This window comes from Salmo salar, chromosome 27 (genome assembly GCF_965601325.2).
Source record: "Salmo salar chromosome 27, fSalSal1, whole genome shotgun sequence".
In the NCBI taxonomy this organism is placed as follows: Eukaryota; Metazoa; Chordata; class Actinopteri; order Salmoniformes; family Salmonidae; genus Salmo; species Salmo salar.
Genome location: NC_138317.1, coordinates 26419064 through 26444313, shown reverse-complemented (window position 1 = coordinate 26444313; position 25250 = coordinate 26419064). Strand labels below are relative to the sequence as shown.

Below are 25250 nucleotides of genomic sequence, written 5' to 3'. Positions count from 1 at the left end.
AGCTTAGAACAGATTACCATACACACACACACGTGATGTTGGTACAGAAGGGCCTCGGTGTACCAATCCTGTTCCTGAGTGTGTTGTGTTCCTAGCTAGCTAATGTTCTACTTTCCAAACGAAAGTTGGCTGGTTCGAATCCCCGAGCTGACAGTGAAAAACCTGTCTGTGTCCTTGAGCAAGGCACTCAACCCTAATTGCTCCAGGGGTATAAGTTGATGGCTGACCCTGGCCTTGACCCCCACTCTCTGAGGGACTCTCAGAGAGTTGGGATAGGCAAAAAAACATTTCCAATTCACAAGTGTGTACTACTACAATTAGTACATGAGGGAAATAGGACAAATGTGAACATGCACACTGCCGGGTGCAGTCAGAGTGCTCTGTCTTTAGTTTAGTGTGAGTGATGTAGCAACTGTCAGTCTTCCTTCCAAGAGTCTTCTTCCTTTGTTTTTGTTGTTTCACAGATACAGGCTAGTGCTGCCCCCCTGTGGACACAAACACATTTCTGCAGAGCATTGACAAAATGCCTGTGTTTTGTATGTGTCTTTGAGATGGTTGTGTGTGTGGTCTTGTTCTTCCATTCTAGTGTGTACCTAAAATCCCCCACACACACAAGGATTTTCGGTACACAAGGATAGTAAAACAATCTTCTCCCTCGTGACTACATTTCTCACTTCCCCATGAGGACAAAGGCTATTTTAAGCTTTAAAGTTACAATTAGAGTTAGGTTTAGGGTTAGGTTAGTGAAAATAGGATTTTGAATGGAAATATATTTTATGTGTTTGCTCGCATGTCGTTATTTTACAATGCTCCACCAAATTTGTGTTGCTTGCTGGGTGGTTTTGTTACGGATGAATTTTTTGGCTGTGTGTGTGACGTTCTTAGAATGTGGATTATGTTTCCCCTCTTCCCTGCATGGGAATGACTCTGGGATCATTTTCACATGGATTGGGGATTGGAGAGTGTGTGTTTGCCTCTGCATGTTTGGTTTGTGTATCTGAAACCTAAAAGTTTATTTCGGATTGGGGACTGGGGAGTGCATGTGTGCTTTCTCTTTAAATGGTTTTAGTTCTGCCTGTAGCAGTCAGTAGATGGGTGGATTATAACTGAGCATGTCACCTCATATCATTCTACACTGAGTGTATAAAACATTAGGAACACCTGCTCTTTCCATGACAAATCAAATGTTATTAGTCAAATGCGCCAAATACAACAGGTGTAGACCTTAGAGTGAAATGCTTACTTACAAGCCCCTAACCAAGAATACAGTAAAAAAAAAAATATGAATAACAATAAGAAATAAAAGGAACAAGTAATTAAAGAGCAGCAGTAAAATAACAATAGCGAGACTATATACAGGGGTACAGAGTCAGTGTGCGGGGGCACCGGTTAGTCGAGGTAATTGAGGTAATATGTACATGTAGGTAGAGTTATTAAAGTGACTATGCATAGATAATAACAGAGAGTAGCAGCGGCGTAAAAGAGGGAAAGGGCAATGCAAATAGTCTGGGTAGCCATTTTATTAGGTGTTCAGGAGTCTTATGGCTTGGGGGTAGAAGCTGTTTAGAAGCCTCTTGGACCTACACTTGGCGCTCCGGTACCGCTTACCATGCGGTAGCAGAGAGAACAGTCTATGACTAGGGTGGCTGGAGACTTTGACCATTTTTAAGGCCTTCCTCTGACACCGCCTGGTATAGAGGTCCTGGATGGCAGGAAGCTTGGCCCCAGTGATGTACTGGGCCGTACGCACTACCCTCTGTATTGCCTTGCGGGCGGAGGCCGAGCAGTTGCCATACCAGGCAGTGATGCAACCAGTCAGGATGCTCTCTATGTTGCAGCTGTAGAACCTTTTCAGCATCTGAGGACCCATGCGAAATCTTTTCAGTCTCCTGAGGGGGAATAGGTTTTGTTGAGCCCTCTTTGCGACTGTCTTGGTGTGCTTGGACCATGTTAGTTTGTTGGTGACGTGGACGCCAAGGAACTTGAAGTTCTCAACCTGCTCCACGACAGCCCCGTCGATAAGAATGGGGGCATGCTCAGTCCTCCTTTTCCTGTAGTCCACAATCATCTCCTTTGTCTTGATCACGTTGAAGGAGAGGTTGTTGTCCTGCCACCACACTGCCAGGTCTCTGACCTCCTTCCTATAGGCTGTCTCGTCATTGTCAGTGATCAGGCAAACTTAATGATGGAGTTGTGCCTGGCCGTGCAGTCATGAGTGAACAGGGAGTACAGGAGGGGACTGAGCACGCACCCCTGAGGGGCCTCTGTTGAGGATCAGCGTGGCGGATGTGTTGTTACCTACACTTACCACCTGGGGGCGGCCCGTCACGAAGTCCAGGCTCCAGTTGCAGAGGGAGGTATTTTGTCCCAGGGTCCTTAACTTATTGATGAGCTTTGAGGGCAATATGGTGTTGAACACGGAGCTGTAGTCAATGAATAACATTCTCACATAGGTGTTCCTTTTGTCCAGGTGGGAAAGGGCAGTGTGGAGTGCCACAGAGATTGCATCATCTGTGGATCTGTTAGGGCGGTATGCAAATTGGAGTGTGTCTAGGGTTTCTGGGATGATGGTGTTGATGTGAGCCATGACCAGCCTTTCAAAGCACTTCGTGAGTGCTACGGGTCGGTAGTCATTTAGGCAGATTACCTTTGCTTCCTTGGGCACAAGGACTATGGTGGTCTGCTTAAAACATGTTGGTATTACAGACTCGAACAGGGAGAGGTTGAAAATGTCAGTGAAGACACTTGCCAGTTGGTCAGCGCATGCTCGCAGTACACGTCCTGGTAATCCATCTGACCCTGTGGCCTTGTGAATGTTGACCTGTTTTAAGGTCTTATTCACATCGGCTGCGGAGAGTGTGATCACACAGTCGTCCGGAACAGCTGGTGCTCTCATGCTATTTGCATCGACGCGAGCATTGAATTAGTTTAGCTCGTCTGGTAGGCTTGTGTCACTGGGCAGCTCTCGGCTGTGCTTCCCTTTGTAGTCTGTAATGGTTTGCAAGCCCTGCCACATCCGACGAGCGTCGGAGCCGGTGTAATACGAGTCGATCTTAGTCCTGTATTGACGCTTTGCCTGTTTGATGGTTCATTGGAGGGCATAGCGGGATTTCTTATAAGCTTCAGGGTTAGAGTTCCGCTCCTTGAAAGCGGCAGCTCTAGCCTTTAGCTCAGTGCGGATGTTGCCTGTAATCCATGGCTTCTGGTTGGGGTATGTACGTACGGTCACTGTGGGGACGAAGTCATCAATGCACTTATTGATGAAGCCATTGACTGATGTGGTGGACTCCCCAAAGCCATTGGTGGAATCCCAGAACATATTCCCATCTCTGCTGGCAAAACAGTCCCGTAGTTTAGCATCTGCTTTATCTGACCACTTTTTTTATTGACCGAGTCACTGGTGCTTCTTGCTTTAATTTTTGCTTGTAAGCAGGACTCCGGAGGATAGAGGCAAAGTCAGATTTGCTAAATGGAGGGTGAGGGAGAGCTTTGTACGCATCTCTGTGTGTGGAGTAAAGGTGGTTTAAAGTCCCCGGCCACTAGGAGCGCTGCCTCTGGATGAGTATTCTCCTGTTTGCTTATGACGGAATACAGCTCATTCAGTGCGGTCTTAGTGCCAGCATTCGGTCTGTGGTGGTATGTAGATGTAAACATAGACTGCCCAGGTGAAGCTATGATCCCGTACGGATGTCACCTGTTAAACCCACTTTAATCAGTGTAGATGAAGGGGAGACAGGTTAAAAAATGATTTTTAAGCCTTGAGACAATTGAGACATGGATTGTGTATGTTTACCATTCAGAGGGTGAATGGGCAAGACAAACGATTTGAACGGGGTTTGAATGTCAGTTGTTCAGTTGGTAGAACATGACGCTTGTAATGCCAGAGTGGTGGGTTCCATTCCCACAAGGACCAGTATGAAAATGTATTCACTCACTACAGTAAGTCGCTCTGGATAAGAGTGTCTACTAAATTGTGGGGAATTATTGGAGTCAACATGGGCCAGCATCCCTGTGGAACACTTTGGACAGCTTGTAGAGTCCATGCCCTGGTGAATTCAGGCTGTTCTGAGGGCAGAAGGTGCAACTCAATATTAGGAAGGTGTTCTTAATGTTTTCTACACTGTCTATCAGGGGTCAAAATGTATTTGCTGCCCAGAAACATGTCAGTTATTTGAAAATATATAGGTCAATTATAATTTATACATACTTTTTATCAAGTTGTAGATGTTCAAGTGTGGCCTGGAGTATTTAAAAAAAATCTGATTTATTATTTTTTTTACCCCAAAAAGTAATTTATTTTGCGGGCCGGATGCGGCCTGTGGGTTGTAGTTGGCCTACCCCTGCTCTATAACATCCTTCTTGTCATTTCATTCTCTATTTTTCTGTCTCTTGGCCTCTGCCTTTCTTACCTTCTGTCTATTTGACTCAAAAATGGAGGGCATACCTTACAGCCGTATCCATGGCAACACTCCTCAGTGCACATGGAGTGTGTACGTGCGCTCACCTTGTTGCATGCTATGGGGGATTTTGTTGATGTGACAGAGCTGTGATTTAATTTGAACTGATTCTCACATTTAAAGAGATTCTCAGTTTTTTGTATACTTTTTAGGCAGTAGTTCTGAAAGTAGCACTCCCGAGCCGAAAGTGGTCCCCTAAAATTGCGTACTACATCACCTATGTTCAGATACACTACATGGCCAAAATGATGTGGACACCTGTTCGTCGAACATCTCATTCCAAAATCATGGGCATTAATATGGAGTTGGTCCCCCCTTTTCTGCTATATCAGACTCCACTCTTCTGGGAAGGCTTTCCACTAGATGTTGGAACATTACTGAGGAGACTTGCTTCCATTCAGCCACGAGCATTAGTGAGGTTAGGCACTGATGTTGAGCGATTAGGCCTGGCTCGCAGTCGGCGTTCCAATTCATCCCAAAGGTGTTCTGTTGGGTTGAGGTCAGGGCTCTGTGCAGGCCAGTCAAGTTCTTCCACACCGATCTCGACAAACCATTTCTGTACGCTTTGTGCACAGGGGCATTTTGTATTTTTTTATTTCACCTTTATTTAACCAGGTAGGCTAGTTGAGAACAAGTTCTCATTTGCAACTGCGACCTAGCCAAGATAAAGCATAGCAATTCGACACATACAACAACACAGAGTTACACATGGAATAAACAAAACATACAGTCAATAACACAGTAGAAAAAAAGAAAACTAAAAGTCTATATACAGTGAGTGCAAATGAGGTAAGATAAGAGAGTTAAGGCAATAAATAGGCCATGGTGGCGAAGTAATTACAATATAGCAATTAAACACTGGAATGGTAGATGTGCAGAAGATGAATGTGCAAGTAGAGATACTGGGGTGCAAAGGAGCAAGATAAATAAATTAATACAGTATGGGGATGAGGTAGATAGATGGGCTGTTTACAGATGGGCTATGTACAGGTGCAGTGATCTGTGAGCTTCTATGACAGCTGGTGCTTAAAGCTAGTGAGGGAGATGTGAGTCTCCAGCTTCAGTGATTTTTGCAGTTCTTTCCAGTCATTGGCAGCAGAGAACTGCAAGGAAAGGCGACCAAAGGAGGAATTGACTTCGGGGGTGACCAGTGAGATATACCTGCTGGAGCGCGTGCTACGAGTGGGTGCTGCTATGGTGACCAGTGAGCTGAGATAAGGCGGGGCTTTACCTAGCAGAGACTTGTAGATAACCTGTAGCCAGTGGGTTTGGCGACGAGTATGAAGCGAGGGCCAACCAACGAGAGCATACAGGTCGCAGTGGTGGGTAGTGTATGGGGCTTTGGTGACAAAACGGATGGCACTGTGATAGACTGTCATGCTGAAACCGGAAAGGGCCTTCTCCAAACTGTTGCCACAAAATTGGAAGCACAGAATCATCTAGAATGTCATTGTCTGCTGTAGCGTTTACCAAACAGCCCCAGACCATTATTCCTCCTCCACCAAACTTTACAGTTGACACTTGAGCATTGGGGCAGGTAGCATTCTCCTGGCATCCACCAAACCCAGATGTATCCATCAGACTGACTGATGTTAAAGTGTGATTCATCACTCCAGAGAACACGTTTCCACTGCTCCATAGTCCAATGAAGCTACCAACAAACAGTTATTGTGCTGACGTTGCTTCCAGAGGCAGTTTGGAACACGCTTCAGCATTCGGCAGTCCCCTTCTCACGCTTGTGTGGCCTACCACCTCGTGGCTGAGCCGTTGTTGCTCCTAGAAGTTTCCACTTCACAGTAACAGCACTTACAGTTGACTGGGGCAGCTCTAGCAGGGCAGAAATTTGACTAACTTGTTCGAAAAGTGGCATCCTATGACGGTGCCAAGTTGAAAAGCACTGAGCTCTTCAGTAAAGCCATTCTACTGCCAATGTTTGTCTATGGAGATTACATGGCGGTGTGCATGATTTTTATATACTTGTCAGCAATGAGTGTGGCAGAAAAAGCTGAATCCACTAATTTGAAGCTGTGTCAAAATACTTTTGGCCATGTAGTGCCACGTCATTGCTCACTCTCTCTCTTACTCTGCTGTGTCCACTGAGCCATTGGGCCCGCCCAGCAACTTCTTTGGATAACGCTGGGCAGGCCCTTCTAGCTGTCACTCAACTGCGAGGGGAAGAAACTCATTGGCTAGAACTCAAATTGCTAGGGGGCTGGCCCACGTGAGGGGGAAATGTAGGGAAAATGGTGTGGCACAGCTTCAAGAAAAACAGTTGCTTCAAACTAGGGATTTCATGGCTAATTGAGGTAAAATAGTAATTCTGCTCATAGATTATGCATGTATGAAATACACATTGATACACTCGGCCCAAAGCGGGAGGTAAAAACAAAACAAAAAAACTTTATCAGTTGCCAAAGTACCGGACCATGTCTTTAAGGTTTACATACTGACACCAAACCACTATTCCCATTCCCCTCTGACCAGAGCTGATTCCCTGAACTCTGCCCTTCCCCTCACTTTAAAACCATTGGATTGGTGTAAGCATGAGGGAGATTCCACCATAGCTACTGTAGCATGACTCAATCTACCCAGAGAGGATAGAGAAAGCTCTAATAGATAGACAGACCCATTGCATCACTGGGTCATTGGACCAGACTACCGCAAGGGGGAGTTAGACCGCTGATTTAGCGTCTGGGTACCAACACTTCACACCAATGTGTCTCTCTCCTCGCTGAATGAGTGACATCAATGAATGGACGATATAAACCAGATAGAAACGGATGATTGTGCTGATAATTCATGATTGAATTTGAATGAACTGAATGATGACGATGAAGAAGAGGGTGATTGAGTTAAGAACAATAGTGTAAGAATTGTTCTTCCTCTGTCCCGCATGCACAACCACACCTGAAAAAATGCCATCTTTTTTTTCCTACTTTGTCAGAAGAAGCTGTAACTTAGCCTATTACTGGACTGTTTCCTATTACATCCATATCATAAAAGCCAATTTATGGTTGATCTGAAAACAGGAGTCGGAGGCTCCGTATGGATGGTGTGACACAATGGTGGAGCCTCCCGAGGCATGCAGACACCAAATTGAGCTCCGTACAGCATCGTCGTACGCATCCCACATGTTTTAACAATGCGGAGGGCTCTGTATAGCTTCACATTGACATGATTGGTTGGCGGTAGGTGGGGGCGGAAGGTCCTGTATTAACAAACTCACTTCCTTGACAGCTTCCTTCACAACAGCTCTGCTCAACAGCTCTGTGATGCTCCACGAAGCACGAGAAGTATGAATGTCCTGACTTCTGCAGAGATTTCACTGTAAATGCTGCACGGCCAATGCAGACGTCGGATTGACCATGTAGCACCTTTAACTTCTGTTACACTGTAATATTTTATTTTTGTAAGAGAAACAGAAATGTTCTGTTATATTCCATGATAATCTTACTGTAAAATATACACTTTGTGTTGACAGAATATACGAGACTGATGTCTGCTAAATGAACAAGTTGATGGCGTAACCATATAGCCTTGGCTACTAAGCACAGATAAATTATAACCGAATAAAATAGGATAAATCCACTCAAGTTTCTTCAACTGTCTTCTGACCTTGATTAGAGCGATGTTGTGCCGTGATGCCAGCAGATTCTTGATGGCCTTTGCCGATCGCTCATCTTCTTCCATCAGTGAGTCTATTGCTTGAATAGTCTCACTGGAAATGGAATACAATGTAAAAATGTGCAGCAAACAGTAAAGACTAGCAATAGATTTAGTCTTTACAGAGCAAGGCCACATTGGGGGAGTGCCAGGCTGCTTTGGCGGATAGTCATGTGTTGAAGGGGGCGAGGGACGAGGTGATGGAGGCACAATCCAGCCAGGCACACCTGTGACCTCTGGAACTCCACCTCCAACAGGCAGAGGCAACAACCGTGGCGGGTTTATTAGGTCCTCGGTTCAAGCCTTTAAATTGGACAATAGCCAGCAGAAACTCTCATAATAGCTGACTTACATGAGAAAATCCCCCAATTTCTGGTTCTTTCTGTCTACAAAAACAACATTTGTTAAATGTGCTGCATGGTCAATCTGAAGTCTGCACTGGCCTGTGATACGCCCTCTGCAGAAGTCAGGGCATTCACACTTCCTGCGCTTCACGTAGCTGTTGAGCAGACCTGTTGTGAACGAAGTTGTCAAGGAAGTGAGTTTGTGTTTATACAGGACCTCCCGCCCCCACCTATCATCAACCAATCATGTCAATACAGAGCTTTACGGAGCCCTACGCATTGTTACAACATTTGGGATGTGCACAGCGATGCGGTATGGAGCTCAATTTTCCTTTTTTGGGTGGAACAGAAACACCATTAATTAAGCCAAAATATCAGGAATAAATTGTAAATATAAAGGCCAGGATCAGCTTATTTTCATAAAGAAAATGGAATAGCCTACATAATCTCAAACTGCTACAGTCAGTTAAGTTATTGGGTTGGTTAGTGATGATTTTGTCTCACTGCTCTTCTCCCCAGAGGATCCGTCTCTCCGGGTTGTCATGGCAACAGCCTGTACAGTCTGCTCACCATGAATGATCCCTCCCTCTTTTCCATTCTCTCTCTTCTCTCTATCCCTCCCTTTCTCTCTATCCCTCCCTTTCTCTCTCTTCTCTCTATCCCTCCCTTTCTCTCTATCCCTCCCTTTCTCTCTCTTCTCTCTATCCCTCCCTTTCTCTCTATCCCTCCCTTTCTCTCTCTTCTCTCTATCCCTCCCTTTCTCTCTCTTCTCTCTATCCCTCCCTTTCTCTCTATCCCTCCCTTTCTCTCTATCCCTCCCTTTCTCTCTCTTCTCTCTATCCCTCCCTTTCTCTCTCTTCTCTCTATCCCTCCCTTTCTCTCTCTTCCTCCATTTTCTCTCTACCAATCTTTCTCTGTCCTCTCCATCTTGCACTCCCTCATTTTCACACTCTAAAGCTCCCTTTCCCCATCTCTCCTCTCGCTCTCCTCTCGCTCTCCTCTCGCTCTCCTCTCGCTCTCCTCTCGCTCTCCTCTCGCTCTCCCTCGCTCTCCTCTCCCTCGCTCTCCTCTCGCTCGCTCTCTCTCGCTCTCCTCTTGCTCGCTCTCGCTCGCTCGCTCTCGCTCGCTCTCCTCTCTTGCTCGCTCTCCTCTCTTGCTCGCTCTCCTCTCTTGCTCGCTCTCCTCTCTTGCTCGCTCTCCTCTCTTGCTCGCTCTCCTCTCTTGCTCGCTCGCTCTCGCTCGCTCTCCTCTCTCGCTCTCTCTCGCTCTCTCTCGCTCGCTCTCTCTCGCTCTCTCTCGCTCTCTCTCGCTCTCTCTCGCTCTCTCTCGCTCTCTCGCTCGCTCTCTCTCTCGCTCGCTCTCTCTCCTCGCTCGCTCGCTCTCTCTCCTCTCTCGCTCGCTCTCTCTCCTCTCTCGCTCGCTCTCTCTCCTCTCTCGCTCGCTCTCTCGCTCGCTCTCTCGCTCGCTCGCTCTCTCTCTCGCTCTCTCTCTCTCCTCTCTCTCTCTCGCTCTCTCTCCTCTCTCTCTCTCTCTCTCTCTCTCTCTCTCGTGTCTTTGCTCCGTCCTTGACAGAGATTCATCCTCCTAAGGCGGCTGTGTCACTGTTAAAGCACCACTGTAAGCGTCTTTAGCAAATGATTAGCATCATCAGGCAGATGTATTTATTAGAATTTACAAAAGAAATTGGGAGTAGATGAACTTTTAATATTGTCAGTTGTATCATTGTAATTGTTTGCGTGATTTCTAATCCAACTGTTTTTAGTTTATTTAAACATTTCCATCCCTACACTAATTGGAGTAAACAAATGGACAACATTACTTCTTCTAACAGATATTTCGCTCACATTTATGGTACCTGTAGTTAAATAATTATACATTCCTCATTGGATTTTCATCCACATTGGCCAATCCACCATTCATTCTGTTAAGTCCAACCCTCCGATGTCCACAGATTAACCCATCTTTCCCAGTATAATGCCGTTATGCTATTTCCTATTGCAATGCATCAAGCAGAAACTCAATGTGATGTATTAACTTTGAGTCTGTCTCCCAATCTAGAGTCATTAAACACCAGCTGACTGGTTGGAACCACTTATGATGAAAATGAAATGGATAGCACTCTAAATTCTATAGCTGTGTGCATTTACAATGACTCCTGGCTGGGAGATTTCATCCACAATCCACCACTCAAACAATTTTGGAGACAAATACTTTTTTAAAGAAAGGGTTATAGAAAAGGGTTAATATAGTTGTCGTAGCGGTGTAATAAGGGTTAATGTAGTTGTCGTAGCGGTGTAATAGGGTTAATATAGTTGTCGTAGCGGTGTAATAAGGGTTAATGTGGTTGTCGTAGCGGTGTAATAGGGTTAATGTAGTTGTCGTAGCGGTGTAATAGGGTTAATGTAGTTGTCGTAGCGGTGTAATAGGGTTAATGTAGTTGTCGTAGCGGTGTAATAAGGGTTAATGTAGTTGTCGTAGCGGTGTAATAAGGGTTAATGTAGTTGTCGTAGCGGTGTAATAGGGTTAATGTAGTTGTCGTAGCGGTGTAATAAGGGTTAATGTGGTTGTCGTAGCGGTGTAATAGGGTTAATGTGGTTGTCGTAGCGGTGTAATAGGGTTAATGTAGTTGTCGTAGCGGTGTAATAGGGTTAATGTAGTTGTCGTAGCGGTGTAATAAGGGTTAATATAGTTGTCGTAGCGGTGTAATAAGGGTTAATGTAGTTGTCGTAGCGGTGTAATAAGGGTTAATGTAGTTGTCGTAGCGGTGTAATAGGGTTAATGTAGTTGTCGTAGCGGTGTAATAAGGGTTAATGTAGTTGTCGTAGCGGTGTAATAAGGGTTAATGTAGTTGTCGTAGCGGTGTAATAAGGGTTAATGTGGTTGTCGTAGCGGTGTAATAAGGGTTAATGTGGTTGTCGTAGCGGTGTAATAAGGGTTAATGTGGTTGTCGTAGCGGTGTAATAAGGGTTAATGTGGTTGTCGTAGCGGTGTAATGGGTTAATGTAGTTGTCGTAGCGGTGTAATAAGGGTTAATGTAGTTGTCGTAGCGGTGTAATAAGGGTTAATGTAGTTGTCGTAGCGGTGTAATAAGGGTTAATGTAGTTGTCGTAGCGGTGTAATAAGGGTTAATGTAGTTGTCGTAGCGGTGTAATAAGGGTTAATGTAGTTGTCGTAGCGGTGTAATAAGGGTTAATGTGGTTGTCGTAGCGGTGTAATAGGGTTAATGTGGTTGTCGTAGCGGTGTAATAAGGGTTAATGTGGTTGTCGTAGCGGTGTAATAGGGTTAATGTGGTTGTCGTAGCGGTGTAATAGGGTTAATGTGGTTGTCGTAGCGGTGTAATAGGGTTAATGTGGTTGTCGTAGCGGTGTGATAGGGTTAATGTGGTTGTCGTAGCGGTGTAATAGGGTTAATGTGGTTGTCGTAGCGGTGTAATAGGGTTAATGTAGTTGTCGTAGCGGTGTAATAAGGGTTAATGTGGTTGTCGTAGCGGTGTAATAAGGGTTAATGTGGTTGTCGTAGCGGTGTAATAAGGGTTAATGTGGTTGTCGTAGCGGTGTAATAGGGTTAATGTGGTTGTCGTAGCGGTGTAATAAGGGTTAATGTAGTTGTCGTAGAGGTGTAATAGGGTTAATGTAGTTGTCGTAGCGGTGTAATAAGGGTTAATGTAGTTGTCGTAGCGGTGTAATAAGGGTTAATGTAGTTGTCGTAGCGGTGTAATAAGGGTTAATGTAGTTGTCGTAGCGGTGTAATAAGGGTTAATGTGGTTGTCGTAGCGGTGTAATAGGGTTAATGTAGTTGTCGTAGCGGTGTAATAAGGGTTAATGTGGTTGTCGTAGCGGTGTAATAAGGGTTAATGTGGTTGTCGTAGCGGTGTAATAAGGGTTAATGTAGTTGTCGTAGCGGTGTAATAAGGGTTAATGTAGTTGTCGTAGCGGTGTAATAAGGGTTAATGTAGTTGTCGTAGCGGTGTAATAAGGGTTAATGTAGTTGTCGTAGCGGTGTAATAAGGGTTAATGTAGTTGTCGTAGCGGTGTAATAAGGGTTGTTGCAGTGTCTCTGCAGCTTCTCTCATTAAGTGTTAGGTCACTGAACCCTGACATGACCCCAACACCCTAACACATTCCCACCTGAGATGGAACTGCGATTCAGGTTGTGTGTGTGTGGGTGGAGCCTCTCTACACACACTCAAAGAGCAGGTCTCAGCTGGAGGGACATGATCCTCCCTACTCCTCCACTCTGCCTTCCTCTCACCCCTGATCTGTCCATCTCTACACCTCCACAGCCACTATGGCCCACTCAGCCTTTGTTCTCGCTGTGTGTGTGTGTGTGTGTGTGTGTGTGTGTGTGTGTGTGTGTGTGTGTGTGTGTGTGTGTGTGTGTGTGTGTGTGTGTGTGTGTGTGTGTGTGTGTGTGTGTGTGTGTGTGTGTGTGTGTGTGTGTGTGTGTGTGTGTGTGTGTGTGTGTGTGTGTTATTGATATCAGAATATGTGAAGTATGATTAGACACTGTAAAGCATGTGTGTTAAGCTGTCATGCTGCGGTGTGTGTTACGCTGTCATGCTGCGGTGTGTGTTACGCTGTCATGCTGCGGTGTGTGTTACGCTGTCATGCTGCGGTGTGTGTTAAGCTGTCATGCTGCGGTGTGTGTTACGCTGTCATGCTGCGGTGTGTGTTAAGCTGTCATGCTGCGGTGTGTGTTACGCTGTCATGCTGCGGTGTGTGTTACGCTGTCATGCTGCGGTGTGTGTTACGCTGTCATGCTGCGGTGTGTGTTAAGCTGTCATGCTGCGGTGTGTGTTAAGCTGTCATGCTGCGGTGTGTGTTAAGCTGTCATGCTGCGGTGTGTGTTAAGCTGTCATGCTGCGGTGTGTGTTACGCTGTCATGCTGCGGTGTGTGTTAAGCGGTCATGCTGCGGTGTGTGTTACGCTGTCATGCTGCGGTGTGTGTTACGCTGTCATGCTGCGGTGTGTGTTACGCTGTCATGCTGCGGTGTGTGTTACGCTGTCATGCTGCGGTGTGTGTTACGCTGTCATGCTGCGGTGTGTGATACGCTGTCATGCTGCGGTGTGTGTTTGGGTGTGTATGTCGATGGTAATGAGCTTAGCTGCTGTGAGGGAGGCTAGAGAAACCATATTAATATTCTGGGGGCGTCACACACACTCTCCTTCCTCCTCACTGGCTGCTACACCATGATGTCACCTCTGCGCTGATTGGCTGCCTGGCCACGGAGGGAAGGAGGTGAGAAGAGCGATCGAGCGAATGAGAGATGAAGAGAGAGGGAGGAGAGAGAAAATGCCGTCAGTGGTGTGGGTGGAGGGTTTTTCGATGGCAGTTAAGGTGTGTGTATCTAGACCTGTTTTGAGGGGTGTGTGTGTTGGGGTACGGGTCTGAGAAGAGGGGGGCGCCCTAAAACCACTCCCTCCTGGAGGCATGAGGCGCCTCATCTGCAAACGCATCTGTGACTGTGAGTGCAGGGCTGGGCCCACCGTGTGTGTGTGTGTGTTTCTGCAGGAGCATAAATTAGAGCTGGTTTTAGCTGGTGTATCTTTGTGTGAATAAGGGCTGGGTTGGTTGTGTTTGTTGGTGTGTGTCCGTCTTTCTTGACATTGTGTGCGTCTGTGTGTTGGGGTGTAGGGTGGTGGCTTTGGCGCATTTCTCAGCCCTGTGCGGTGGTTGTCAAAGCGACTGAGTGTGTCTGCGTTTCTCTGCCAGCGCTTTCATCTCTGCTGCACGGCTGGAGGTGTGTTTGGAGGGGTCTCTAATAATACACAGGTTGATGCATGCTTTGAGGCACATGGAGGTAGATCTCCCATGCTGTGGATTGCTGGTGTGTGTGCAGTGTGTTTTGGTGTAAATGTATCTGTTGTATGCCATCATGATCTCAGGGTCTATCAGCTAGAAAACATGTTCAGTTAGTGATTATTGTGTAGGCGGTCAGTGTGTGTTAGTGTATTGCCTGCATTAGCTACTTTCCCTGCAGCCAGTGGCCTCTTTCTGTCATTACTATTGATCACTGATCAGCACTGACTTTGCTCTTTTCTTCAGCCAAGACCTTTCCTCCTCTCTCCTCTCCTCTCCTCTCCTCACCTCCTCTCCTCCTCTCTCCTCTCCTCACCTCCTCTCTTCTCTCCTCCTTCTCTCTCCTCCTCCCTCCCTCCTCTCTCCTCCTCTCCTTTCGCTAACTACTTTAAAACCTCTTACATCTAGATGTTCCGCTAGCGGAACACCGCTCCAATATCCAATGATAGGGCGTGGCGCGAATTACAAACTCCTCAAAAATCGAAAAACTTCAATTTTTCAAACATATGACTATTTTACACCATTTTAAAGACAAGACTCTCCTTTATCTAACCACATTGTCCGATTTCAAAAAGGCTTTCCAACGAAAGCAAAACATTAGATTATCTCAGGAGAGTACCCAGCCAGAAATAATCAGACACCCATTTTTCAAGCTAGCATATAATGTCACAAAAACCAAAACCACAGCTAAATGCAGCACTAACCTTTGATGATCTTCATCAGATGACACTCCTAGGACATTATGTTATACAATACATGCATGTTTTGTTCAATCAAGTTCATATTTATATCAAAAACCAGCTTTTTACATTAGCATGTGATGTTCAGAACTAGCATACCCACCGAAACTTCCGGTGAATTTACTAAATTACTCACGATAAACGTTCACAAAAAACATAACAATTATTTTAAGAATTATAGATACAGAACTCCTCTATGCACTCGATATGTCCGATTTTAAAATAGCTTTTCGGTGAAAGCACATTTTGCAATATTCTGAGTAGATAGCCCGGCCATCATGGCTAGCTATTTTGACACCCACCAAGTTTGGCAGTCACCAAAATCAGATTTACTATAAGAAAAATTGGATTACCTTTGCTGTTCTTCGTCAGAATGCACTCCCAGGACTTCTACTTCAACAACAAATGTTGGTTTGGTTCCAAATAATCCATAGTTATATCCAAATAGCTGCGTTTGTTCTTGCGTTCAAGACACTATCCGAAGGGTGACGCGCCGGCGCGTATCGTGACAAAATGTTTTGAAATATTCCATTACCGTACTTCGAAGCAAAGTGAAACGCTGTTTAAAATCAATTTTTATGCGATTTTTCTCGTAAAATAGCGATAATATTCCGACCGGGCAACGTTGTTTTCATTCAAAGACTGAAAATGTAAAATGGACTCTTCATGTGAACACGCAGGCCCGTTTCATTGTTCTCAGATCGACCACTATCCAAATGCGCTACTGTTTTTCAGCCAGGGACTGCAGAGTCATCATTCAACATTCTGGCGCCTTCTGAGAGCCTATGGGAGTCTTAGAAAATGTCACGTTACAGCAGAGATCCTGTGTTTTCGATAAAGAGGCTATAGAAGGCCAAGAAAGGGTCAGAGAGGGCACTTCCTGTATAGAATCTTCTCAGGTTTTGGCCTGCCATATGAGTTCTGTTATACTCACAGACACCATTCAAACAGTTTTAGAACCTTTAGGGTGTTTTCTATCCAAATCAAACAATTATATGCATATTCTAGTTTCTGGGCAGGAGTAATAACCAGATTAAATCGGGTACGTTTCTTATCCGGCAGTGAAAATACTGCCCCGTATCCTAAACAGGTTAATGACAGAAGGGTGAAATAATGAAATGTCATCAAAGATATGTATGATAAAAATGTTACTACAGTATTATGATGTATGATCACAATGTTACTACAGTATTATGAATGATTATCTCTCTCTCTCTCTCTCAGACCATAGTTTTGAGGATGATGTGGACAGTACGGATGGGAACCGTGCTCAGGCTGCCTTCAAAGTCCCCAAAATCCCCAAGAAGCCGGCAGAGTCCTCTACTGCACGCAGACCCAGCGCTACAGGACCCAAGATCGGAGGTAAGAGTCCAGCTCCTATTCAACTCCAATCTGGCCTGCTCACCTCTTAGAAGCATCTATTGATAATTCATTGGGCGTTATGTAACCCAGGAGTAATCACACTTGAATAAAAAGAGACATTTGCAAATTAAGTTCCTTCGATTGATTTCATATCATTAGTCTCATTGGCTTGATGGCCAGAACGGAAGTGCTGAGACGTCTGGTATAAAACCCAAACGTTATTAATCACATTATATCTCCTGGGCTGGGTAAGGAGCCTCGGCTCATATAGGAGCAGGAGTCTATGTCCTGTTTGCATAGCGTGAGGCAGTTTCTGTACAAGTACAACCCCTGGACAAGACCCTAGCCTAGTTTATCACAAGATCTTACCCCCAATCTATCTCCTTAATGCTGAGTGCCAAGCAGAGACTCATCGGGTCTCAGTTTTACAGTCTTTGGTATGAATCGGTCGGGCATCGAACTCCTAACCTTCCAATCTCAGGGTGGACACTAAGCACAAGGCCATTGAGTTGGGCTGGCTAATTAAGCAATAAGGCCCGAGGTGGTGTGATATATGGCCAATATACCACGGCTTAGGGCTGTTCTTATGCACAACGCCACACAGAGTGTCTGGACACAGCCCTTAGCCGTGGTATATTGGCCATATACCACAAACCCCTGAGGTGCCTTATTGCAATTATAAACTGGTTACCAACGTAATTAGAGCAGTAAAAATACATGTTTTGTCATACCCGTGGTCTGATATACCACGGCTGTCAGCCAATCAGCATTCAGGGCTCAAACCACCCAGTTTATAATGGCCAGATAAACAAGGATGCAGACGGGGAGGGATGAACTAGCTTTCTAAGCAGGTCGGCTGGACCAGTAAACCCAACAGACTGACAGAGGGTTGATTTTCTGGCTTCTTCACAGGACCTTATCCTCTATCCTCACTCATCTCTGCTGTTTTTATCTGGGCTCCATAACTTATGTCTTTATATTCTTGCTGCTTCACCAGAAGTTCTATATGTCATCAGTCAAATCTCTGTGGCTCTATCTTGGCTTGATATCTCAGGCTTGATTAGCTATGCCTTTGATTACATCTATGATAGCGACGATAATATCCCCTGGAGATTACTCCTTCTCTCTATTTTCTGTTTTCACTCATCTTAGTCTGCATTCTAAGTTTGACAGACGGGCACTTGTCTTTTCTGCCTATTTCCCTCTATTGATCCCCCTTTCCCCTCTCTCCTCCTCTTCCTCTCTCTGTATGGGAGGAAGGTAGCAGTGCTCTCACGTCCAGGGTTGATCGAGGCCAGGGTTGATCGAGGCCAGGGTTGATCTAGCTGGTATATGTCTGTAACAGTTCAGGGTGATGCTACAGCAACTCTGTCCTGGTCCTCTCGCTCTCTGTCTGTAACAGCAACCCTGTCTGTGTTCATTCAAGCAGATGGATCAGACATCAGGAGATATGAGCGACGTGTGTGAGTGAGGGTTCTGAAATGTGTGGAACATGCTAGTGTAACTTCTGGTGCTGCTAGCATATTAGCATGCTAGGCTAGCTCCCTGTGTGGCTAAATTAGCATTTAAATTACATTCCACCCACGCACTCCGCTCACACAGAGAGGATAGAACAGAAGAGAGGAGAGAACACAGAGAGACAAGACTCTGAGATAGAAGAAAGAAACCGAGAGAAAAGAATCGGAGAGAGGACAGAAAAAGAAACCGAGAGAGAGGGAAAATAAATGGAGCGAGGTGAAAGCTCAGAGAGCTGTGGTATTAGAGGCCCTATTCCCGTCTATCTCTGAGACACTATGGAACATGTGTATCTATGCAACATACAATCTGCTGCTATAGGATCATCCTCCTCAGCCCTAAACACGGCTAACACACCCAGCGTCCATTTACACACCATAGCTGGGAAGGCTAGCAGCTAGATGTTCGAGCAGGGCTGGAGCAAAAGCCTCCAGTACCATAGTTCTCAGAGTTAGCAAACCCTGGCTTGGGCTCACAATCTCCACGCTGCAGCTAGCCTGTTGCAGCTAGCCTGTTGCAGCTAGCCTGTGAAAATGGATTGTGTTGTAGCAGAACTGCCCATCTACTGCAGTTGGAAATGGAAACTAGCCGCAGGGATTTTTGACGCTCTCCCCTCCCGCCATCTATCATCTCTCCTTCCTTTCCCACTGCATTCACCCTCCATCTGGAGAGAGAGAATAGTGTCCATGCTGTAGCACTTCAATGGTACAGTTGAATCAGGTTATACACTGAGTATGCCAAACATTAGGAACACCTTGCTAATATTGAGTTGCACCCCCCCTTTTGCCATCAGAACAGCCTCAATTCGTCAGGGCATGGACTGTACAAGGTGTGGAAAGCGTTCCACTGGGATGCTGACCCATGTTGATTCAATGCTTCCCACAGTTGTGTCAAGTTGGCTGGATGTCCTTTGGGTGGTGGACCATTCTTGATACACACAGGAAACTGTTGTGTGAAAAACCCAGCAGCGTTGCAGTTCTTGACACAAACCGGTGCGCCTGTTACCTACTACCATACCCCATTCAAAGGAACTTTAATATTTTGTCTTGCCCATTCACCATCTTAATAGCACACATACACAATCCATGTCTCAATTGTCTCGAGGTTTAAAAATCCTTATTTAACCTGTCTCCTCCCCTTCATCTATACTGATTGAAGTGGATTTAACATCAATAAGGGGACAACTTACTGTCACTCAGACTGGGATACACATGCTCTCTGACCTCTGACCTCTCTGTCCGCTCTGACCTCTCTGTCCTCTCTGTCCCCTCTGACCTCTCTGTCCCCTCTGACCGCTCTGTCCCCTCTGACCTCTCTGTCCCCTCTGTCCCCTCTGACCTCTCTGACCTCTCTGACCTCTCTGACCTCTCTGTCCCCTCTGTCCTCTCTGTCCCCTCTGTCCCCTCTGTCCCCTCTGTCCCCTCTGTCCTCTCTGACCCCTCTGTCCTCTCTGACCCCTCTGACCTCTCTGACCTCTCTGTCCCCTCTGTCCCCTCTGTCCTCTCTGTCCCCTCTGACCTCTCTGTCCCCTCTGACCTCTCTGTCCCCTCTGACCTCTCTGTCCCCTCTGACCCCTCTGACCTCTCTGTCCCCTCTGACCTCTCTGACCCCTCTGACCCCTCTGTCCCCTCTGTCCCCTCTGACCTCTCTGTCCCCTCTGACCTCTCTGACCCCTCTGTCCCCTCTGTCCCCTCTGACCTCTCTGTCCCCTCTGTCTCTAGGTGCGTCTAAGGATGGAGCTGGGGGCATCGATGAGGAAGACTTCATCAAAGCCTTCACTGACGTCCCCACAGTACAGGTAACGCGCACACACACACACACACACACACACACACACACACACACACACACACGTTAGTACACATTAGTAGCAGGACTGCAAGCGATGTAGATAACACTAGTATGATCTAATTATCTCTTTGTCCCCCTTTCTCTCTCTATCTCCATGTCTCTGTCAGATCTACTCATCTCGTGACCTGGAGGATAACCTGAATAAGATCAGGGAGATCTGTTCTGATGATAAACATGACTGGGACCAGAGAGCTGCCGCAATGAAGAAGATCCGCTCGCTGATTGTTGCCGGGGCAACGGAGTACGAGTGTTTCTTCCAACACCTGAGGCTGTTGGACGGAGCATTCAAACTGTCAGCTAAAGACCTCCGATCACAGGTGGTACGAGAGGCCTGCATCACTGTGGCGTGAGTACTACACACACACACACACACACTTTTTCCACATTTCCGTTTTACGTTTCTTCTCTAAAATTGGATTTGAAAATGGAAGTAACACTTTCTCACTTCCTGTCTTTTTCTCCCTCTCTCCCTCCCTCTCTCTCTCTCCCCCTCTGTCTCTCTCTGTCTCTCTCTCTGTCTGTCTCTGTCTCTCACTCTAGCCACCTGTCGACAGTGTTGGGTAATAAGTTTGACCATGGGGCCGAGGGCATTCTTCCTGTCCTGTTCAACCTCATCCCTAACTGTGCCAAGGTTATGGCCACTTCAGGGGTGTCTGCTATACGCTTCATCATAAGGGTGAGTTAGACACACACACACACACACACACAGGTAACACATATAATAAAATGACTGAGTTTGTATTTCCTTCTCTCTGCAGCACACACACGTTCCCAGACTCATTCCCCTGATCACCAGTAACTGCACCTGCAAGTCTGTGGCCGTCAGAAGGTGGAGTGATGCATATGGTTACAAAAACAATCATTTATGATTGTAATGATGAACATGAACATGAAGAGGATTGTAGTAATGATGAAGATGATGTTTCTTCCTCCCTCAGGAAATGTTTTGACTTCTTGGACCTGCTGCTGCAGGAGTGGCAGACCCAGACTCTAGAGAGGTGAGAGTTCAACACACAGACAAATATCGGGTCGTTTTAAAGCGCATGGAATCTTGGTTGAATATTGTACACATGTTCACCTTCTCTGTCTGTCTGTCTGTCTGTCTGTCTGTCTGTCTGTCTGTCTGTCTGTCTGTCTGTCTGTCTGTCTGTCTGTCTGTCTGTCTGTCTGTCTGTCTGTCTGTCTGTCTGTCTGTCTGTCTGTCTGTCTGTCTGTCTGTCTGTCTGTCTGTCTGTCTGTCTCTCTGTCTCTCTGTCTCTCTGTCTCTCTCAGACATACAGCAGTGATGGTAGCGAGCATTAAGAAGGGGATTGCAGATGCCGACGCAGAGGCCAGAGTAGAGGCCCGCAAGTAAGACACACACATTTTTCTATACACATACTCACACTTTCTCTCTCTCCTTCTCTCCTCCTCCCTCCCTCAGTGTGTACTGGGGTCTGAGGAACCATTGTCCTATACACATACTCACACTTTCTCTCTCTCCTTCTCTCCCCCTCCCTCCCTCAGGGCGTACTGGGGTCTGAGGAACCATTTTTCTATACACATACTCACACTTTCTCTCTCTCTCCTTCTCTCCTCCTCCCTCCCTCAGGGCGTACTGGGGTCTGAGGAACCATTTTTCTATACACATACTCACACTTTCTCTCTCTCTCCTTCTCTCCTCCTCCCTCCCTCAGGGCGTACTGGGGTCTGAGGAACCATTGTCCTATACACATACTCACACTTTCTCTCTCTCCCCCTCCCTCCCTCAGGGCGTACTGGGGTCTGAGGAACCATTTTTCTATACACATACTCACACTTTCTCTCTCTCTCCTTCTCTCCTCCTCCCTCCCTCAGTGTGTACTGGGGTCTGAGGAACCATTGTCCTATACACATACTCACACTTTCTCTCTCTCCTTCTCTCCCCCTCCCTCCCTCAGGGCGTACTGGGGTCTGAGGAACCATTTTTCTATACACATACTCACACTTTCTCTCTCTCCTTCTCTCCCCCTCCCTCCCTCAGGGCGTACTGGGGTTTGAGGAACCATTTTTCTATACACATACTCACACTTTCTCTCTCTCTCCTTCTCTCCCCCTCCCTCCCTCAGGGCGTACTGGGGTCTGAGGAACCATTTTTCTATACACATACTCACACTTTCTCTCTCTCTCCTTCTCTCCTCCTCCCTCCCTCAGTGTGTACTGGGGTCTGAGGAACCATTGTCCTATACACATACTCACACTTTCTCTCTCTCCTTCTCTCCCCCTCCCTCCCTCAGGGCGTACTGGGGTCTGAGGAACCATTTTTCTATACACATACTCACACTTTCTCTCTCTCCTTCTCTCCCCCTCCCTCCCTCAGGGCGTACTGGGGTTTGAGGAACCATTTTTCTATACACATACTCACACTTTCTCTCTCTCTCCTTCTCTCCCCCTCCCTCCCTCAGGGCGTACTGGGGTCTGAGGAACCATTTTTCTATACACATACTCACACTTTCTCTCTCTCCTTCTCTCCCCCTCCCTCCCTCAGGGCGTACTGGGGTCTGAGGAACCATTTTCCGGGAGAGGCGGACACTCTGTTCAACTCGTTAGAACCGTCCTATCAGAGGAGCCTCCAGTCGTCTCTCAGGAATGCCGGGAGCGTGGCGTCTCTTCCTCAGAGCGACCGCTCCTCTTCCTCTTCACAGGAGAGCCTCAAGTAATGGCCCCTGACCTTTTAACCATGCAGTGTTTAACCTAATAGTTTTTTTTGGGGGGGAGGGGCTCAGAAGTACCCAAAAAGTAATATTGTTCTCTCTCTCTCTACCTCCCGCTCTCTCTCTCTCTCTCTACCTCCCGCTCTCTCTCTCTCTCTCTCTACCTCCCGCTCTCTCTCTCTCTCTCTACCTCCCGCTCTCTCTCTCTCTACCTCCCGCTCTCTCTCTCTCTCTACCTCCCGCTCTCTCTCTCTCTACCTCCCGCTCTCTCTCTCTCTCTCTCTCTCTACCTCCCGCTCTCTCTCTCTCTCTCTACCTCCCGCTCTCTCTCTCTCTCTCTCTACCTCCCGCTCTCTCTCTCTCTCTCTCTACCTCCCGCTCTCTCTCTCTCTCTCTCTCTCTCTACCTCCCGCTCTCTCTCTCTCTACCTCCCGCTCTCTCTCTCGCTCTACCTCCCGCTCTCTCTCTCGCTCTACCTCCCGCTCTCTCTCTCTCTCTCTCTCTCTACCTCTCCCAGTCGTCCTCTGTCGTCTAAATGGTCAGCTGTTCCTGGTAGAGGTGAAACACACACACACACACACACACACACACACACACACACACACACAAATACCGGTATTGATCATATCATTCCTGATCTTGTACAAGTGGTGTGTACGTTATTTGTGTATGTTTGTCTATTCACACATTTATACTGAACAAAAATATAACCGCAACAATTTCTACGATTTTACTGAGCTACAGTTCATATAAGGAAATCAGTCAATTTACATTTTTCAGGCCCTAATCTATATATTTCACATGACCGGGTAGAGGCGCACCCACTGGGGAGCCAGGCCCAGCCAATCAGAATGAGGTTTTCCCCCCAAACGGGCTTTATTACAGACAGAAATACTCCTCGCATTTTAAAGTGGCTTTTTATTGTCCCCAGCACAAGGTCCACCTGTGTAATGATCATGTTGTTTAATCAGCTTCTTGATATGCCACACCTGTCAGGTGGATGGATTATCTTGGCAAAGGAGAAATGCTCACTAACAGGGATGTAAATAAATTTGTGCACATCATTTGAGAGAAATAAGCTTTTTGTGCATATGGGACATTTCTGGGATCTTTTATTTCAGCTCATGAAACATGAAACATGGGACCAACACTTTACATGTTGCGTTGATATTTTTGTTGGGTGTATAATGTGTGATTGTGATTGTATAGTACGTGGTGGTGTTTGTATAGTGATGTGGTGTTTGCGTGTGTATATATCCTCCCTCCCCCTCCCAGTCCCGGCTGGTCATAAGGGCGGGGCGTCGCCAGGCTCCCTGCAGCGTTCCCGTAGCGATGTGGATGTTAATGCAGCAACAGTTGCTAAGCAGCGGCACATCGGGCAGGTGGGGGCGGGGAGACTGACCCCCGGCTCCTACTCGTCATTGGGTAAGGCAGCTGTCAATCGAACCAGGCAGCGAACCAACCAATCAGACAGACAGTTTAGACATCTGTCTACATCAGTCAGCTGTCTGTCAGTCTATCAATGAATCATTCAATAACCGACATCCACACACTCACAGTCAACTTGCTGTGTTATAATGGTTTCCTGCTGCTTTCAAGACCTAGGCTGAACTCCTCTCCATCTCTCTCCTATCCTAGGTTTGTCTGTCTGAGGGGCTGTTAGCCTGTCTATGTCTGCTTGCTGCCTGGCTGTGTGTTATGGCTGTGTGTTTGTGTAGCTATGGTCTGTCAGTGTGTATTTGTTAGCTCTTTTAGTTGTTGTTCCTGCATGATTCTCTGTTTGAACGAACACAGACACTATACCACTCTCCTTCTCTCTTTCTCTCCTCTTTTCTTCACCTTCTCACTTCACCGTTATTGTTCTCTCCACTCTCGCTCTCTGCCACTAAAGATGATGCCTCTGATAAAATGGATGGTAAGAGCTTCTCCTCCTGCTTCACTCTCCTCTCCTCCACTCAAAAACACCTCACGCTATTATTTTCCTTTTTTCCTCATTCTTCCCTTCATCCCTCCTTCCTGTGTATTCTGGGTGGTGGCCCTGGACAGCAACTCTGTAACCCCAGCCAGTCTGTAACCACGGTGCCCTCTGCTGTTTGTCTGTTCTCTCACGCTCACATTCTCATATTCCATTTATGAAATAAGGAAAGAACTTCTGATTTAATGTTGTTATTTTGTTTATTAACAGTCACATATTTAGTCTGCATAGCTACATAATAATAATAAATAATAATACATGGGATTGAATGCGCTGTTCAAAAAACCCACTCACTTTAAACACCCTACATCACTTTATATGACCTTTGACCGATGACACACCCCTCCCCCCTCTCTGTCTGATTTTAGGGGCCAGGTCAGTCAATGGTAAGACAGTAGTAGGTACTGTAGTTCTAGACTGTAAGACTAGTTTCTGTGTAGCCTGTAGTTAGGTAGGTATATACCTGTATTTTGACTAAGTAGTATTCAGCAGTAGTGCTTCTTACCTCTAAACTATTGCTTAGTAGTGGAGGGTGGAGGGCTCTGTTCTATTCAGAAAGTGTGAGAAAATAAGAGAGTGTGTGTGTGTCTAGTCAGTGTCCAATCTAACAGTATGACCTCTGACCTCAGGTCGTCTGAGGACCAAGCAGCCTCTCACCACGGCAACCAGCGTCAGCCAGGTGGACTCCCGGGGACGCACCCGCACCAAGATGGTGTCCCAGTCACAACGTAAGAAGAAAGGCACACACACACACACACACACACACACACACACACACACACACACACACACACACACACACCGTTTTTGAGCCTCAAATACCACATCCCTCACATACACACAATCTTCCTCTGCCGTATTACTTTGAGAG

The 25250-nt window shown here is 46.5% G+C and overlaps 1 protein-coding gene across 42 annotated transcripts in view; it reads left to right on the top strand.

Annotated features, from left to right (window-relative positions):
- The window catches only part of clasp2 (cytoplasmic linker associated protein 2), a 91778-nt gene that overhangs the window by 27301 nt on the left and 39227 nt on the right, over window positions 1-25250 (top strand). For 25 of the 42 annotated variants that reach the window (XM_082970172.1, XM_082970181.1, XM_082970182.1 and 22 more), the window contains 12 exons: window positions 16229-16366; window positions 19603-19679; window positions 19840-20078; window positions 20273-20408; window positions 20491-20561; window positions 20671-20730; window positions 21005-21082; window positions 22239-22406; window positions 22922-22962; window positions 23680-23829; window positions 24296-24319; window positions 25009-25107. In XM_082970172.1, the coding sequence (XP_082826298.1) occupies window positions 16229-16366; window positions 19603-19679; window positions 19840-20078; window positions 20273-20408; window positions 20491-20561; window positions 20671-20730; window positions 21005-21082; window positions 22239-22406; window positions 22922-22962; window positions 23680-23829; window positions 24296-24319; window positions 25009-25107 (1281 nt within the window). Of the gene's footprint in view, window positions 1-13739; window positions 13930-16228; window positions 16367-19602; window positions 19680-19839; window positions 20079-20272; window positions 20409-20490; window positions 20562-20670; window positions 20731-21004; window positions 21083-22238; window positions 22407-22921; window positions 22963-23679; window positions 23830-24295; window positions 24320-24747; window positions 24766-25008; window positions 25108-25250 lie in introns of those variants that run through there. The other 17 variants (XM_082970180.1, XM_082970173.1, XM_082970157.1 and 14 more) reach the window with 5 other exon arrangements.